This window comes from Pieris napi, chromosome 16, assembly GCF_905475465.1.
Source record: "Pieris napi chromosome 16, ilPieNapi1.2, whole genome shotgun sequence".
Lineage (NCBI taxonomy): Eukaryota > Metazoa > Arthropoda > Insecta > Lepidoptera > Pieridae > Pieris > Pieris napi.
The window spans coordinates 6,721,873-6,740,699 of NC_062249.1; the positions used below are offsets into that span (position 1 = coordinate 6,721,873).

The following is an 18,827-nucleotide window of genomic DNA, read 5'->3' on the forward strand; positions in this document are numbered from 1 at the left end:
ATCGAATGGTATATATTTTTAATTTACCAGGCATCCAAGCTACCACCGAATCCGGCCTGACACCTCTTCATGTCGCATCCTTCATGGGGTGCATGAACATCGTAATATACTTGCTGCAGCATGAAGCCAACCCTGATGTACCCACTGTTAGAGGAGAAACACCCTTACATCTCGCTGCTAGAGCTAATCAGGTACGTACTCATATTATAAACTACTATATTTTATAAATTATTGTTAATTTAGATTTTTTGTATATATTGCGTTATTGATGGCAAGATAAATATGAAATGCCATTCATGATTTTCATACGTAATTATAATTCTACTAAGACGAGTTACTTTAATGAAGTCACACAGTTGTCTTGCGATTATTATGATATCAATTAGATGTTTTAGTTTGTCACTAATATTAATGACTAACATTATTTATTATCAAATAAGTACATACTTTATATATTTTATTAAAACAAAAACATATTATCTTTTACAATCTACCTTTTTACAGACGGATATCATACGAATTCTCCTCCGCAATGGAGCTGCCGTAGAGGCAAAAGCCCGCGAGCGTCAAACGCCACTCCATATCGCGTCTCGACTGGGCAATGTTGACATTGCAGTGTTGTTGTTGCAACATGGTGCTGACGTCCGGGCAATGACTGCAGACCATTATAACGCACTTCACATCGCTGCTAAACAGCATAACCATGATGTAAGTAAAATTTTGAATATTTGTAACGCCAGAGTTCTAAATTCAAAATATCTATTGCTTATGTACAATTATTTTTATCTTAATTAAATTAATTATACGCTTTTAGGTTGCCGCGGCGTTAATCGAACATAATGCACCATTAACTGCTACCACAAAAAAAGGGTTCACGGCTCTTCACCTGGCTGCCAAATATGGAAATCTGAAGGTGAATGAGAAGAAATATATACCTTTTTTATTTTACCTAAACATATCGTTACCTGTTTTCCAGAATATTAATCAAACAATCTAGTAACAGAACCTATCAAACCATTTTTTATTTAACTTTAACATATCGACTCATTATGTAATTTATATTGAAACTCAGACTCACATTAAGGTGGGAACTGACCAAAGTTACGAGGTGTAATGTAGCATTCGCATCGAGCGTGTTACGCATCCAGCATGTTACGCTGTGTTCTAAAATCGGCGTAACATGCTCGTCAAAACTCTGTGGTCCACTTGCGCCGCCAGTGTTGTCGAGATGTGATAGTGATAACTGATAATGTTGATATCTTTCATTCTATTTAATTATTGTTTCATCCAAATTAAGAAGAAGAAAAAATGTTACTGGACATAAAACTTATTTAAAAACACAGGCGTATGAGGTGGTTTGTTATTGATTGCAATATTAAAAACCAAATGATTACTGGACAGTATAAAAACTTTGTACGCAGGTCTCGATTTTGAAGAACTGTTGAATTTAATTGGACCAAAAGTACTTAAAAAAGACACAATTTATAGAAAATCATTATCATGATCACTCGCGACGTGCGACGCGTAATTACTGAACCGCGCAACAGTCAAAGGATTCGCCAAAAAACCGACAGCCGGGTGGAGCACTCAAAGCGAGCAACGAGCGGCTCGTTGCTCGCTGGTTTCCCCGTAACACGACGTACTGACTGCACGAATGCTCGCTGTGTAACATTACATTACATGTTACATTACACCTCGTAACTTTGGTCAGTTCCCACCTTAAAATGACAGAATAAACGCAAAAAAAACGAAGCAGTTAATTTTTGTGTATGTTTCAGTGTATCTCCTCCAAAACATAGATATAAGATCATCATGCCCCTTTTATATAAATAAACTAATTAACACAAATTATTTTATTCTCTTACAAATACAGTCCAATACAAATAAAAACATTGTTATTTAATACTTATAAGTGCACTTTGGGTATATTTAAAAGAAACTTTGTGATATATTTGACACTTCTCAAGACGAGATTGTGACTACAGTTAATTGTTTTTTATGGACTACAAAGTATCAAATTTGATCCGTTGATTTCCTTTTAGGTGGCCAATCTCTTATTAGCAAACGGAGCATCACCAGATCAGGCCGGCAAGAACGGCATGACCCCTCTACACATCGCAGCTCAGTATGACCAGCAGGCTGTTGCTAATACACTACTGGAGAAGGGAGCGGACGCCAAGGTATCTTTTTATTAAACAACTATAATTAACATTATACGACACATCAAATGTGTGATTCAATTGTTTTGAAGGCATTAAAAAACACACCAGCGCCAATCTGTGCAGCTCTGATACGTTTCTTCTACGATGTTTTGAACGCAAATTCAATAAACTCGTAACTCTCTCAATATCAGAGCTCAATATAGAGCTGACGTAGCAACGTTGGGATTGGGCGAAACATAAACAATTAATAACAAATATATATATTATACTACAACGGTCAAAACTAAGTTTCATATAAATTGTAAGCAATCAATTAAAATATCACAAGTGGCAATAAACTATATTATAAGATCTAAAAATATTTTGTACCTTTGTAGGCTGTGGCAAAGAACGGGCATACACCACTGCATATAGCTGCTCGTAAGAACCAAATGGAAACAGCGGCTACTCTCCTGGAATACGGAGCGTTGACAAATGCAGAATCAAAGGCTGGATTTACTCCACTTCATTTGGCAGCACAACAGGTAGTTAATCACCTTTATCATAAATAGGATTTTCTAGTATAAATAAATGATCAGCCTTCTTTACCATTACACACGCCATAGATTTTGGGGTTTAAGGGATTTCGGTTTCTTCATGATGTTTTGCCTTCGTACCATACCACACCATAGCAAGTTCAATGTGCACTTAGAATGAAAAATCAATTAGTGCACAGTTGTAATACGAACGTAGAAATTCAAGGTTGAAAGGCGAATCATCAAGCCAACACTGCTCATGTTATTATCATAACATAATATATCATTTAAGAAATAGATTTATAAAGCAGGAATACAAATATAAGAGTAAATGAAAATACAGAACATCTAACTTCATTACATAAGAATGCATGAAACATAGATACAATTAAAATAATCAATTAAATAACACGTAAAATTATTTAAATAATATTTATACCATCTAAATCCTTTTTATTTTTAAATAAGCGTTACGCTTTTATTACAATAAATTGTTTCCCCAATGAATGGCGGGTACTTAATAACAATCATTTAAACAGGGTCATACGGAGATGTGCGCACTGTTATTGGAACAAAATGCTGAGGTAGACCAGCAGGCCAAAAATGGTTTGGCAGCGTTACACCTGGCTGCGCAAGAAGACAGGGTGCCAGTGGCACAGTTGCTGATTAAGAACGGCGCTCAGGTTCGAGAAAAAACCTTATTTACATCACAAAACAGTTAAAAGGGTGGTATAACTGCTAATGGTAGTTACTTCCAGACAACCCAGACGTAAACTGGACTCAAAGAAACAATTACAACAATATTCTATGCTTAAAATTACTCTAAATATAAAAATACAAACACAGGTTATAATAAAACTATGACAAGATCTACTGGTAGAATCTTCTTTGTTTGTCTTTCTCAATTAAATACCTAGTCAGCGAGATCAGTACGCTGCCCGTGCGGCAGGGAAAAGCTTTCTACAAGGAAATGGCAGTGAAGGTGAAATTTGTTTTGGCTAAACAATTGGCGGAAATACTGCATCTATGCGAAGGGAACTTATAATTAAATTAAAATGTTATTATAGACTTTATTCTAAAATCTATAATGTTACCCTTATGCTTCTGCCTGCCCGAGACTTATTCTTTTAAAACTATTATTACGTCGTAGTATATCTATAGAAACAGTAATGGCAAATATTTAAAAAAGGGAGAAAACTTAGACATAACTATAACTACGTCATAATAATGACATAAGAGATGTCTTCGTAGACACCGGAATTAACACTAGCATTTACAGGTGGACATTGGCACTAAGGGTGGTTACACACCTTTGCACATCGCTAGCCACTATGGACAGGCTAACATGGTTCGGTATTTGTTGGAAAACGACGCATCTGTTAAAGCTCAGACTACACATGGGTAAATAAACATGTCTTAATGAATTTAGATTATAGGTTTTTCAAAGTAAAAATAAAAAAGTCAAATTTACCACATTACCGTTGATCAAAATTTTAAAGGCGAAAACTGGTTAATTAAGCTTATTATAGAACTATAAATTATTTCATCTACACTAGTACAATAATTGGTTAATTCAAAAAATTTGGTTAGCTTAAAATATCTCTGCACTTTTTCTCTTCGTGTTTTAAATAAATCAGGAACTTAGACTTATAGAAGTCCATTGACTATATTATTAGTTAGTGATTACTTAAATCTCTTTCATTAGCTACACTGCCCTGCATCACGCGGCGCAACAAGGCCACATTAACATCGTCAATATTTTGTTGGAACATAAGGCCGATGCTAATGCAACCACTATGGTAAGTAGCTGGAGTTTTTATTTCTACGTGAAAATTCTTGGTGGCAAAGCAATGATAAACAAATAAGTAAACGTTTAATGATGCGTTATAATTTTTTAGTTGATAAACTATGGATTCGAAGTGGATGGTTTTTAGGAACTTATGACTTTCTATGGATCTTCATTAGTATTTAAATAAATTAAATATTATTTAATAGATTTAATTCTCTTGAACAAGATAAAGTTATATTTATTAGGTATTTAATATTTATTGATAGAGATGTGTAGAAATGTTAATAAAAAACAAATCGTACCGAAGCAATAAATACGTACCCAAGTAAAAAATTATAATTTAAAATGTTATATAATAGAAGTTTGATTATCCTTTATCTAGAACGGTCAAACTCCACTAGACATAGCTTCAAAGCTAGGCTATGTGACTGTGATGGAGACCCTGAAGGAAGTTTCGGAGCCTTCCCTCGCACCAGCCTCTCAGGAAAAGTACAAAGTTGTGGCACCAGAGACTATGTTGGAGACTTTCATGTCGGACTCTGAAGAGGAAGGTGGTATGTTCATGCTTAATACTAAACATTGGTTTTAAATTAGAAGAATATAGATTTTGACTTATCTTTTATCATCACTTTAAGTATAAAAACAGGAGGCTATAGATTGTTTATAACAAGTTATTTTCAATTAATATTTAATAAATAAAAAATTGTGCGTGTACTAGGTGTACACACGTAAGAAGTGAAACTTCTTTATGATCTTATTTTTCAAAAAATGATCTACTATATGCAACTTTACAGAAATTCGTTAAATTAGATGATGTTTAACAAAAGGCTTTTATTATCATAGACATGAATACAAATATTTCATTTTACCTTATTACTACGAAGATTATTATAGAATTTCATTAATTGTAATAGAATTATTACTATCATTGAAAAACGTGACGATTTGCTACAAAATTTCTCCCATACGTCGATAAAGAAGTTTCATTCCAACGCCGATAAAGAAGTTTGTCTTCAAAAAGCAACATGGCGCGTAACCGAAAAACGTGACGCGTAACGAAAAAATGTTACACAAATTTTTTTTCCAACCCCGATAAAGAAGTTTCACTTCAATAATAAATAATAATAAATAATAAATAATAAATAATAAATAATAAATAATAAATAATAAATAATAAATAATAAATAATAAATAATAAATAATAAATAATAAATAATAAATAATAAATAATAAATGATAAATGATAAATGATAAATGATAAATGATAAATGATAAATGATAAATGATAAATGATAAATGATAAATGATAAATGATAAATGATAAATGATAAATGATAAATGATAAATGATAAATGATAAATGATAAATGATAAATGATAAATGATAAATGATAAATGATAAATGGTAAATGTTAAATGATAAATGATAAATGATAAATGATAAATTATGTGACGGTAAATTTTTTTTCAACGCCGATAAAGAAGTTTGACTTCAAAAAGGAACATGGCACGTAACCGAAAAACGTGACGCGTAACGAAAAAATGTTACACTAAATTTTTTTCCAACCCCGATAAAGAAGTTTCACTTCAATAATAAATAATAAATAATAATAAATAATAAATAATAAATGATAAATGATAAATGATAAATGATAAATGATAAATGATAAATGATAAATGATAAATGATAAATGATAAATGATAAATGATAAATGATAAATGATAAATGATAAATGATAAATGATAAATGATAAATGATAAATGATAAATGATAAATGATAAATGATAAATGATAAATGATAAATGATAAATGATAAATGATAAATGATAAATGATAAATGATAAATGATAAATGATAAATGATAAATGATAAATGATAAATGATAAATGATAAATGATAAATGATAAATGATAAATGATAAATGATAAATGATAAATGATAAATGATAAATGATAAATGATAAATGATAAATGATAAATGATAAATGATAAATGATAAATGATAAATGATAAATGATAAATGATAAATGATAAATGATAAATGATAAATGATAAATGATAAATGATAAATGATAAATGATAAATGATAAATGATAAATGATAAATGATAAATGATAAATGATAAATGATAAATGATAAATGATAAATGATAAATGATAAATGATAAATGATAAATGATGTGACGGTAAATTTTTTTTCAACGCCGATAAAGAAGTTTGACTTCAAAAAGGAACATGGCACGTAACCGAAAAACGTGACGCGTAACGAAAAAATGTTACACTAAATTTTTTTTCCAACCCCGATAAAGAAGTTTCACTTCAATAATAAATAATAATAAATAATAAATAATAAATAATAAATAATAAATAATAAATAATAAATGATAAATGATAAATGATAAATGATAAATGATAAATGATAAATGATAAATGATAAATGATAAATGATAAATGATAAATGATAAATGATAAATGATAAATGATAAATGGTAAATGATAAATGATAAATGATAAATGATAAATGATAAATGATAAATGATAAATGATAAATGATAAATGATAAATGATAAATGATAAATGATGTGACGGTAAATTTTTTTTCAACGCCGATAAAGAAGTTTGACTTCAAAAAGGAACATGGCACGTAACCGAAAAACGTGACGCGTAACGAAAAAATGTTACACTAAATTTTTTTCCAACCCCGATAAAGAAGTTTCACTTCAATAATAAATAATAAATAATAATAAATAATAAATAATAAATGATAAATGATAAATGATAAATGATAAATGATAAATGATAAATGATAAATGATAAATGATAAATGATAAATGATAAATGATAAATGATAAATGATAAATGATAAATGATAAATGATAAATGATAAATGATAAATGATAAATGATAAATGATAAATGATAAATGATAAATGATAAATGATAAATGATAAATGATAAATGATAAATGATAAATGATAAATGATAAATGATAAATGATAAATGATAAATGATAAATGATAAATGATAAATGATAAATGATAAATGATAAATGATAAATGATAAATGATAAATGATAAATGATAAATGATAAATGATAAATGATAAATGATAAATGATAAATGATAAATGATAAATGATAAATGATAAATGATAAATGATAAATGATAAATGATAAATGATAAATGATAAATGATAAATGATAAATGATAAATGATAAATGATAAATGATAAATGATAAATGATAAATGATAAATGATAAATGATAAATGATAAATGATAAATGATAAATGATAAATGATAAATGATAAATGATAAATGATAAATGATAAATGATAAATGGTAAATGATAAATGTTAAATAATAAATGATAAATGATAAATGATAAATGATGTGACGGTAAATTTTTTTTCAACGCCGATAAAGAAGTTTGACTTCAAAAAGGAACATGGCACGTAACCGAAAAACGTGACGCGTAACGAAAAAATGTTACACTAAATTTTTTTCCAACCCCGATAAAGAAGTTTCACTTCAATAATAAATAATAAATAATAATAAATAATAAATGATAAATGATAAATGATAAATGATAAATGATAAATGATAAATGATAAATGATAAATGATAAATGATAAATGATAAATGATAAATGATAAATGATAAATGATAAATGATAAATGATAAATGATAAATGATAAATGATAAATGATAAATGATAAATGATAAATGATAAATGATAAATGATAAATGATAAATGATAAATGATAAATGATAAATGATAAATGATAAATGATAAATGATAAATGATAAATGATAAATGATAAATGATAAATGATAAATGATAAATGATAAATGATAAATGATAAATGATAAATGATAAATGATAAATGATAAATGATAAATGATAAATGATAAATGATAAATGATAAATGATAAATGATAAATGATAAATGATAAATGATAAATGATAAATGATAAATGATAAATGATAAATGATAAATGATAAATGATAAATGATAAATGATAAATGATAAATGATAAATGATAAATGATAAATGATAAATGATAAATGATAAATGATAAATGATAAATGATAAATGATAAATGATAAATGATAAATGATAAATGATAAATGATAAATGATGTGACGGTAAAATTTTTTTCAACGCCGATAAAGAAGTTTGACTTCAAAAAGGAACATGGCACGTAAGCGAAAAACGTGACGCGTAACGAAAAAATGTTACACTAAATTTTTTTCCAACCCCGATAAAGAAGTTTCACTTCAATAATAAATAATAAATAATTATAAATAATAATAAATAATAAATAATAAATGATAAATGATAAATGATAAATGATAAATGATAAATGATAAATGATAAATGATAAATGATAAATGATAAATGATAAATGATAAATGATAAATGATAAATGATAAATGATAAATGATAAATGATAAATGATAAATGATAAATGATAAATGATAAATGATAAATGATAAATGATAAATGATAAATGATAAATGATAAATGATAAATGATAAATGATAAATGATAAATGATAAATGATAAATGATAAATGATAAATGATAAATGATAAATGATAAATGATAAATGATAAATGATAAATGATAAATGATAAATGATAAATGATAAATGATAAATGATAAATGATAAATGATAAATGATAAATGATAAATGATAAATGATAAATGATAAATGATAAATGATAAATGATAAATGATAAATGATAAATGATAAATGATGTGACGGTAAAATTTTTTTCAACGCCGATAAAGAAGTTTGACTTCAAAAAGGAACATGGCACGTAAGCGAAAAACGTGACGCGTAACGAAAAAATGTTACACTAAATTTTTTTCCAACCCCGATAAAGAAGTTTCACTTCAATAATAAATAATAAATAATTATAAATAATAATAAATAATAAATGATAAATGATAAATGATAAATGATAAATGATAAATGATAAATGCTAATGATAAATGATAAATGATAAATGATAAATGATAAATGATAAATGATAAATGATAAATGATAAATGATAAATGATAAATGATAAATGATAAATGATAAATGATAAATGATAAATGATAAATGATAAATGATAAATGATAAATGATAAATGATAAATGATAAATGATAAATGATAAATGATAAATGATAAATGATAAATGATAAATGATAAATGATAAATGATAAATGATAAATGATAAATGATAAATGATAAATGATAAATGATAAATGATAAATGATAAATGATAAATGATAAATGATAAATGATAAATGATAAATGATAAATGATAAATGATAAATGATAAATGATAAATGATAAATGATAAATGATAAATGATAAATGATAAATGATAAATGATAAATGATAAATGATAAATGATAAATGATAAATGATAAATGATAAATGATAAATGATAAATGATAAATGATAAATGATAAATGATAAATGATAAATGATAAATAATGTGACGGTAAATTTTTTTTCAACGCCGATAAAGAAGTTTGACTTCAAAAAGGAACATGGCACGTAACCGAAAAACGTGACGCGTAACGAAAAAATGATACACTACATTTTTTCCAACCCCGATAAAGAAGTTTCACTTCAAAAATATTGTTACATTTATGTATTAATTTAAGAATATCTACACCTTATATCCTCAATATATGTAGTACTATAAATTAAAGTTTTGCACTAAGTAATCAATCAAAGTAATTCATTAAGTGAACAATATTAGTCTGGACACACTGTTATACATATAATTCTATAATATGCATAACAATCTTAAGTTTGAATATTCTTTTTAGGTGAAGACACAATCCTAAATGACCAGCCATACAGATATCTAACAGCTGATGATATGAAGTCACTTGGTGATGACTCTCTCCCCATTGATGTTACCAAAGATGAGAGAACAGAATCTGCTATGAGTCATAAGAATATTATGGAAATATCTCATGGTACCTAATTAATTATATATATTTAAAAATTTATTCTATAAGAATTTTGTTATTTACTTATTTGATTATGTATCATGATAAAATTTTATGTTTAACTAGGACTATTCAAATATATGCTTAAAAGTTATATTATATGTTTGAATATCTAATAACAAAAATATTGAAACATTGCTTCTATACCAGTACTATACTTTTGCCTATTTTATCAAAAAGAACTTGAAAATGTTAAATAGATTCTTCAAAAGCTACAGTGACATTCCACCAACATTTATCGTCATTATCCCTTAATAAGTTTTGTTTTTTCAATGCAAATACTATATAATAAAGAATTCTTTATAAACTTTTTACCTGTCTTCCTGGACATCTCAGGCCATATTTTGTATCTTTTGATTGTGTATTAGAACATACCTATTTTTCTAGGTTCTATGAACGGTCTAGGTTTCCTACCTCAAAGTGAAGTGGTAGTGAAGAGTGTTAGCCGATATAGCACTGCACATGCACCAGAGGGATATTGCTACAATGTCGACCCGACTTTGCCCAAGTCAGTATTATTTTAAGGATTTTAATAATTACATTTAATTACATTAACTTATTGCCTGTACATATTGTATCATCAAAGGACAACTCATTAATGGCGTGGTGCACAAAATTCGTGCTTTCAACAATAAAATAAAATGGCCATAAGAATTTAAATATTAAAAATTGGAAACAAAATAGCCTTAGTTTTAGTTAGGAACTAGCGTTTAAGATACAGGCTAGGCCTAGTTTAAACGCTCGTGCTCATAGAATTATTTTATGTACGAGGTTAACCAAAATTAATAGTGAGAACTGAGAACACAACGATTTGTTGCCTATTGTAAGTTTATAACCTTTAAAACGTTAGTACAAAATGTAATTGTTTTTCCGTCAAATAAAGTGATTTTTTTTTGTATTAAAAAAAATCTTATTTACATGTTACTTAGAGGAGCTATTAATATTTCAGAATTATTGGTGTTAAATAAAACTTAACATTTCTCCCTGCACATGCTTACTGGATTTGGACTAACAGGAAAAAGTTACAATGGAAGAAGTAAGTTATTTTAACAATTGTATTAACATAATTACGTTTAATATATAAAATAAATTTATAAACCAATAAATAACATAAAATATAAAATTTTACCAATTGACGTGGGAAATTCACTATTCAAATTCAAAGTTCAAACTATTATATTGAACAACCTACATAATAGGAATTTTATATACCTTTAATCAATTTATAGTTTCCTGGTATCATTCCTCGTGGACGCTCGTGGTGGAGCGTTACGCGGGTGTCGAGGTGGAGGGGTCAGGGTTATTGTACCCCCTCTCTCCGCGCAACAGCCTACCAGAATCACATGCAGGTTAGTTTTTGTCTCCTGGTCTAAAATTTTTCCTAATAAACTTAAAAACATTGAAACTGTCTCTAATTTCCCAGCATATGAATCACAATATTTAATTAGTTGACGATATTTTATTATTGGATACTTTTACATATTATATCTATAGGCACAATATATTTAATAAAGGTAATAATTATAAAACTTTTTGGTTTAAAACGTTTTCCTGCTGATTTCAGATATTTAAAACCTTCGCGCATAAACCACATGCCACCATTGATGGAAGGAGAGGCTTTAGCATCAAGGGTCTTGGAGATGGGACCTATTTCTTCCAAGTTTTTGGGGTATGTCCAATTTGTTAAGTAGTATTTATAACGATTTTAGTTGAGTTTTGGTCATGGCTTGTACTCTGTTACTTGCAATAGTGTCAGCGATACAGATCCTGACGTGTTTGTATGCAAGTTCGATGCAGTTCTCTCATTATTGAGATTTGGATCGCTGTTGGTAACGCGATTGCAACATACAGAGTACGAGCGCTAGTTTTCAAGAAGTGATTTTCAAATTGAAGTGCTCGAGCCCTATAAAGATTATAGATTATATACTCTCGATTAGGGACTTGGTATGCTATACATAATTTTAACGCTATTAAGTTTTAGAAGTTATACTTCTAAAACTATGCGCGTTATGAAAAATTGATGAGAGTGAAATTTTACGATGTGCGCGCACCGTGACACTAAATTAACAGAATGAAGTTGCCCACGGAAGATGCTACGGCATTGGACATAATTTAAAAACAACATTCGAATAATAATATAATTTAGGTTACACTTAATGTAAGAGAATAATAATAAATATTTATTTATATAATTTTTCAAATGTAAACTGAACTTTATTGACTATAATGACTCCTTTTCCAGTCTTTGATTATTTAATTGTAATTAATTATTTGCATGCAATCAAAAACTATTTTTAATAATGCCAAAGAAGTATAACTTCTTACGCGCGTACATAAGTACACGCACCCTTTATTTAAAAATAAAATAACCTAAGTAAAATTATCTACAGTCCCATGAAACCCTTATATTATTAATTTTTGTTAATAATTTTTTGCTATTATTCCAGGCCAGTTATACTAGAAGTACCGCACTACGCATCCCTCCGAGGCAAGGAACGGGAGATTGTTATTCTTCGTTCAGACAATGGAAGTAGTTGGAGAGAACATAACACAGACGCAACAGATGATGTTGTACAAGATATACTGAACGAGACTTTGGAAATTGAAGGTAAATAGAAAAGTGCAGGTATAACCCTATTTGGCGACTCATTGGTCTAGTGGTTAGTACCCCTGACTGCGAATCCATGGGTCCCCGGTTCCATCCCCGGCTGAGACGAACATCGATGTGATGAACATTTGGTGTTGTGCTTAGGTCTTGGATGTTTAAATATGTATTTATATTTCTATCTATCTATAATATATATGTCTATCCGTTGCCTAGTACCCATAACACAAGCTTCACCAGCTTAGCACTAGTCCCACTAGGTCAATTGGTGTGAATTGTCTTTTTTAAAAAAAATAACCTTACCTCGTTACTTTATTTACGATTACGGTATTTATTCGGTTTTTTACATTGAGCATAGCGAGCCACATCAAAACTGGACTTTGTCGTCGAATGACTTCACAATAATTATTTACTGTGCTTCGTTAAGCCATTTTTAGACAATTTAAAAAGTTTATGTAGTCTGCATTTTTTAATTATTTTAACTAATATACTCATTTATTTTAGATACAAGCGAGGAAGAAAAGAGTTGGGAAGCAGCTAGAGTGACGCGTATTTTAACTCACGACTTCCCACAGTACTTTGCCGTTATATCGCGTATACGACAAGAGGTGCACGCAATTGGGCCGGAAGGTACGTACAGATGCACGTTTATATATACACTATTCTACATTCCACATAATGATTATTATCGAGCATACGGGTCGACTGACATGGGTGGTGGCATTGTAATTATTTCAATTAGTCCACGTGATCAGAATTACCTCTTCGACAATTCAGATTTTTTGAAAACTGCTTAATTATAATAACTGCTTATCCATTTTATTCTCTTTGAAATCACAATCATTTCGCCTTGTTGTTGTTTGTTGTTGTAATGTGTTTCTAATTATGAGTCAGATTTTTTTAACATACATTTTGTTTCTAGGCGGCATGGTTTCAAGCTCAGTAGTACCACAAGTACAAGCGGTGTTCCCACAAGGGGCTCTCACAAAGAAAATCAAAGTTGGCCTACAGGTAAACCTCTTTAAGCCTCGCTCAGGTGTTAAGGATAAGAATCTTAAGAAAATAACTGTTAATAATGTGTCGAAGAAGAAACGGTTCTCTTTGATTTGGTAGTAGAGTTAAGTTAAGACTCCTATTTTAATAGCGTTACTTGGAATGTATTGTATTTTGACAATTATCGTGAGGTTTGTAACATGTTAAACGTTAACATTTCATCCAAATATTTTCGATGTAACTATCGTAAATAACAAATTATTTACTTCTTAGTACATAAACAGTTTTATTTGCCTGTCTGATTTAATTATGGTCAAACATATTTCATACATTATTGGCTATGTTAGGTTGTTTTGTTGTTATTCAGTTGCGGTAAATTAAAATAGGAGTCAAAAACGATCAGTATTATTACCTAACCGGCTAAGTCGGTATAATATTATCCGTACTTATGAAAATGTATCGAATACTTATAGTTACCATAGTATAAGAAATTATTATATTCGTGTTCAAACGAAAATTTATATTTTATCATAGTATGTGTTTCATTTGCCAGATGTATTATTTAATCGCCGTTTAAGATATTTAAATGATCCTTTTACTAAATGCTAAGACTATAATTTTACTATAACTCGAACAAGAGTACAAATATGGATGCCAAATCAACTACCATTTTTGGTCTTATTTTTACAATCGAATAGTAATAATGTAAAATTAGAATATTAAAGTCCGCTTCTAATGCTTTTTATGATTGTAAACAAAGACAATAAAGTATAGGAATTCAGCTGTTTTTGCAAGCGCGGGTTCAGCCCTCGAAACTGTTTGTGTCATAGAAAACGTCCAAGCGCGAGTTGGAAACGGCTCACCATAGACAAATGACAAGTCCGCCGAAGATATTAAAACAAGATGTTAATAAAATAACGTCAGCAGAATTAAGGACAATATTGACCTCAATTCCTTAATCGACATGTTATATCTGTCATGACACAGTTCTAGATTCGCGCTTGAGCAATTAAAGTGTTACCCTAACGGACACGTATTCGTCTCGTACGCAGTTAGCGTACACATGAAATATCGCGATGTTTTTCGCACTTTGTAGGAAGTGCTGGCTGTGCAGTAATAATATATTATTAAATCCAAGTTACTTACGTCTGTCGAGAGTTTTGTACGCTTACAACGAATACGTGTCTTGACCGTTACTTAATAGATTTATTTCGAATTTGTGGTATTTCGGTGTTATGAAATTTTTGTTCAAATATAATTTGTAAAATATTTTCTCACAAATTGATTGGCACGTGGTTTTTACAATCGCGAACTTGTGTGTACGTAGATTTGATATAATGGTTAAGAGAACCAAAATCTCAGTATTATTTGATTTAAGAATAAGTATAGAACATATCGGATATTTATTTTAATTATAGTGTAGACAAATTATAGTTACATATGTAGCTACTAACAACATTAAAGTAATAATGTGTAACGTAACGTGACGTAAAACGGACGATCTTATATCGATTGGAATAAGTTAAATAACTTTAAATATTGTAATTTGTCTATAAAATAAATATGATTAACACATGTACCCAATAAATTTAGTAAAGAATGTAGGAACGAATAAACGTAATAAAATGTAAATATCTTTTAATTGAAGCGATGAAATATATGAAATCACGTTGGTCCAGATTTTTCTCACACATCGTTTGACGTGAATGATTTGTTTTTTGGTCTTTAGGCTAAGCATGTAATTTTAAAATTAAAAATAAGAATGGATTGAATCACATTGATATTGTAAACTAATGAAGAATTGTTTGCCAATTGATTGTATTCAGTAAATGTATGTATTTTTAAGGTTTATGCTAAATTTATTGGGTAATGTGCGCTTAATAAAACTGTTTGTGTATTCCCTAAAGACCAAATGAGATTTGCATGTAAATATTTCTTTGCATTTTTAGCGCTTTAGCATATGCAACTAAGCATGTGTGAGAAAATGTTTTTCTTTGCTTTAGCTGTGATTTCATATTTTCATATGCTTTATCATGCACCCTTACCCATTCAACACTATTAATAAAACTATTCATATTATTTGCAGTTAAGGTAAGTGAAAATTTATTTTAGCCCTGCATGCATTGTTTGGTCTTTAGTGATTCACACTATACTTATTCATCGATAAAATTCTATCCTATATAGTCCTATTCTAAGTTCTTGTAATCTTTATATCAAAATAGATTCAGAATACTAAATTAAAAAAAATAGTTCGCATTTGTCACTTCACCATTATATTACTACTAGCGACCCGCCCCGGCTTCGCACGGGTATAAAATATATAGCCTCTATATCCAGTAGTTTTGATGTATTCATTACTGCCTGTGGCCCGCACGCGTTTAATTTCGATATTTTGATATATCTCGTAGAGTTCAGCCTGCGTTTGCAATGTAAGCGGAAAAAATGTAATTATTTACGACATCACATTAGAAATCTCAAAAATAACAGTATTTCTCCACCATTTAATGGATGTTATTATACATATAAACCTTCCTCTTTAATCACTCTATCTACTAAAAAAGCTACCTACTACTACCGCATCAAAATCCGTTGCGTAGTTTTAAAGATTTAAGCATACATAGGGATATAGGGACAGAGAAAGCGACTTTGTTTTATACTATGTAGTGATTATGCATGATAAAAAGCTAAGGGATTTTCATTCGCAATTACAGGCTCAGATAATTGATTCGGAACTTACCGCGAAACTTTTGGGACGAGGCGTAGCAGTTTCTCCTGTAGTAACAGTAGAGCCTCGCCGCAGAAAGTTCCACAAAGCTATAACTCTTAGTATGCCAGCTCCAAGGCCGCATACTCAGGGCATGACCAATCAATACAGTACATCATCAGCGCCAACATTGAGGCTTCTTTGCTCCATATCAGGTACATTTTCCATTTTTAACCATTCCCAGAAGTTTTCAAGTATAATTCTTTAAAAGCGTGTTTTACATTGAATATCAATAGAATGGACCATGTTTTAATAAACTACCGTTTAAGACAAGTCTGGTTACCGAGTTTGTGAACTTTAGACCTTTTTTAGGAATAACTTAATTTAAGAAAACCGCTTTTGATTATTATATTTAACTTCCGTCAGCTAATACAGTATTTTGAAGTGTTGCAATGGAGTATGGCTTGTTTATGCTAAATTTACAATTTAAGCTTTGCGTAAGGTAAGTAAGGGCTCGCATTTGCTAGAAAAAATATTCCATTACAACACCGCTAAGGTAATGTAGATAATCTCCTTTGATCAGTTGTTAGTAAATTCGAAATATTGGTAGCCGATAGATCGTACGAATATACCTATAGTTCGATTATTTTTAAAGTATGAAAATTAACGATAGTGTAGAGACTCTCAAATCTGAATTAGAGATATCCCATTTATCGAGGCGATGGGATCAGCATGTTCTATGAATAGTTTAGATTTGACCAAAAATTATACTCTGAAACACTGATAAGGGCTAGGGATTCATAATTGCGCTTATAGCAAATACACAAAGCAGCTAAGGGGTGACCCTATGTGTGCGTTTTGTGCGTGTCTACATTGTCTTTGTTCTCGTGTTTGTGTGTGTTGCACGCTCACCGTGTGTGGCGTAAATTAATACGCTGCCACCTTTTCGGCGCGCACCAACAGGGGTATTTCGCAAAAGATCTCTCGAAGGTAAAAACTAGACCTATACAGATACAAATCCAAATCAATCAGTTTCACTTTTATATTAATTTGACCTTTTTATTTATTCTCACCTATTGATAGTTGTACTCTATTGAGTATAACTGTCAACTGTTTTCCTCTATCACTCTTGAATGCTTTTTTCCATTATTGCTTTTGTTACATTCTTTGCACGGGCTGAAGTTCTGGCTTTTTAAACTCACAGTCACTCTGTACCATAAACAAAGTTTTGATCGAGCACTTCGATTCACGTATTTTTGATTTAGGAAAGGTTTCAGTGGAAATTTCTTTGGCACACTGTAACCTAAGCACATCTTAGTTTTGTTCAGGGGATTCGAGTTACTCTTCGTAAAATCACTATCATCTTCATTACATCTCTGTCAGTGTTACCGATTATATTGATTTGCTTAAAGTTGTCAAATTCTTTTCCAAAACGGCCTATCAGTTCTGTTCTTTCTTTCATCATTTCTATTTTTGTTGTATTCTTTTGTCATTTTATTCACGATCAAATGACGCACGCCGATTGGATGTTACTTTTTGTTTTACAGTGTCCTTCGAGAGATCTGTTTTTCGAAAAACTGCCAAATTTATTGATCAAATTGAATCATTTATTATTTTGAAAATACAGCACGTTGCTTAACAGGTTTTACCATACGAGTGTGTCACATTTAATTCACTTTTCATGACAAAGACTGAAAACGGTATGTTTTTTTTCTGTGGTATGTCCTTGCTTGTTGTGTGTTTGCTACGGGCCGTTTTGGAACTTTTATTTAATTTAACCTTTCAACCTGATTTCTGACCTATCATATTTTGTTACGAGAAAGATTATGAAGTACAAGTCACAATTTACGAACACTCGACAATATTACTTAAATAGTTCTATTGTACAGTAAAATACTTGATGTAGATAATGCATGTTTAATGGGCACTTATGATTGAAACAAAGGCGTTTTGACCGCTGGTTAATGCCTTAATTTTAATAGTTGTGACAAGTAATTTCTATAACTCACAAAATAGAAGTCGAATATGTCGTATAAATACAA

The 18,827-nt window shown here is 29.5% G+C and overlaps 1 protein-coding gene across 8 annotated transcripts in view; it reads left to right on the top strand.

Annotated features, from left to right (window-relative positions):
* The window catches only part of LOC125057046 (ankyrin-2-like), a 62,139-nt gene that overhangs the window by 18,111 nt on the left and 25,201 nt on the right, over nt 1-18,827 (top strand). For 4 of the 8 annotated variants that reach the window (XM_047660479.1, XM_047660476.1, XM_047660478.1 and 1 more), the window contains exons 10-28: nt 31-191; nt 505-708; nt 815-913; nt 2,043-2,180; nt 2,540-2,686; nt 3,217-3,360; nt 3,957-4,078; nt 4,383-4,476; nt 4,849-5,020; nt 10,298-10,450; nt 10,871-10,991; nt 11,499-11,519; nt 11,713-11,832; nt 12,048-12,152; nt 12,931-13,091; nt 13,593-13,718; nt 14,011-14,099; nt 16,793-17,000; nt 17,749-17,775. In XM_047660479.1, the coding sequence (XP_047516435.1) occupies nt 31-191; nt 505-708; nt 815-913; nt 2,043-2,180; nt 2,540-2,686; nt 3,217-3,360; nt 3,957-4,078; nt 4,383-4,476; nt 4,849-5,020; nt 10,298-10,450; nt 10,871-10,991; nt 11,499-11,519; nt 11,713-11,832; nt 12,048-12,152; nt 12,931-13,091; nt 13,593-13,718; nt 14,011-14,099; nt 16,793-17,000; nt 17,749-17,775 (2,412 nt within the window). Of the gene's footprint in view, nt 1-30; nt 192-504; nt 709-814; nt 914-2,042; nt 2,181-2,539; nt 2,687-3,216; nt 3,361-3,956; nt 4,079-4,382; nt 4,477-4,848; nt 5,021-10,297; nt 10,451-10,870; nt 10,992-11,432; nt 11,520-11,712; nt 11,833-12,047; nt 12,153-12,930; nt 13,092-13,592; nt 13,719-14,010; nt 14,100-16,792; nt 17,001-17,748; nt 17,776-18,827 lie in introns of those variants that run through there. The other 4 variants (XM_047660477.1, XM_047660480.1, XM_047660482.1 and 1 more) reach the window with 4 other exon arrangements.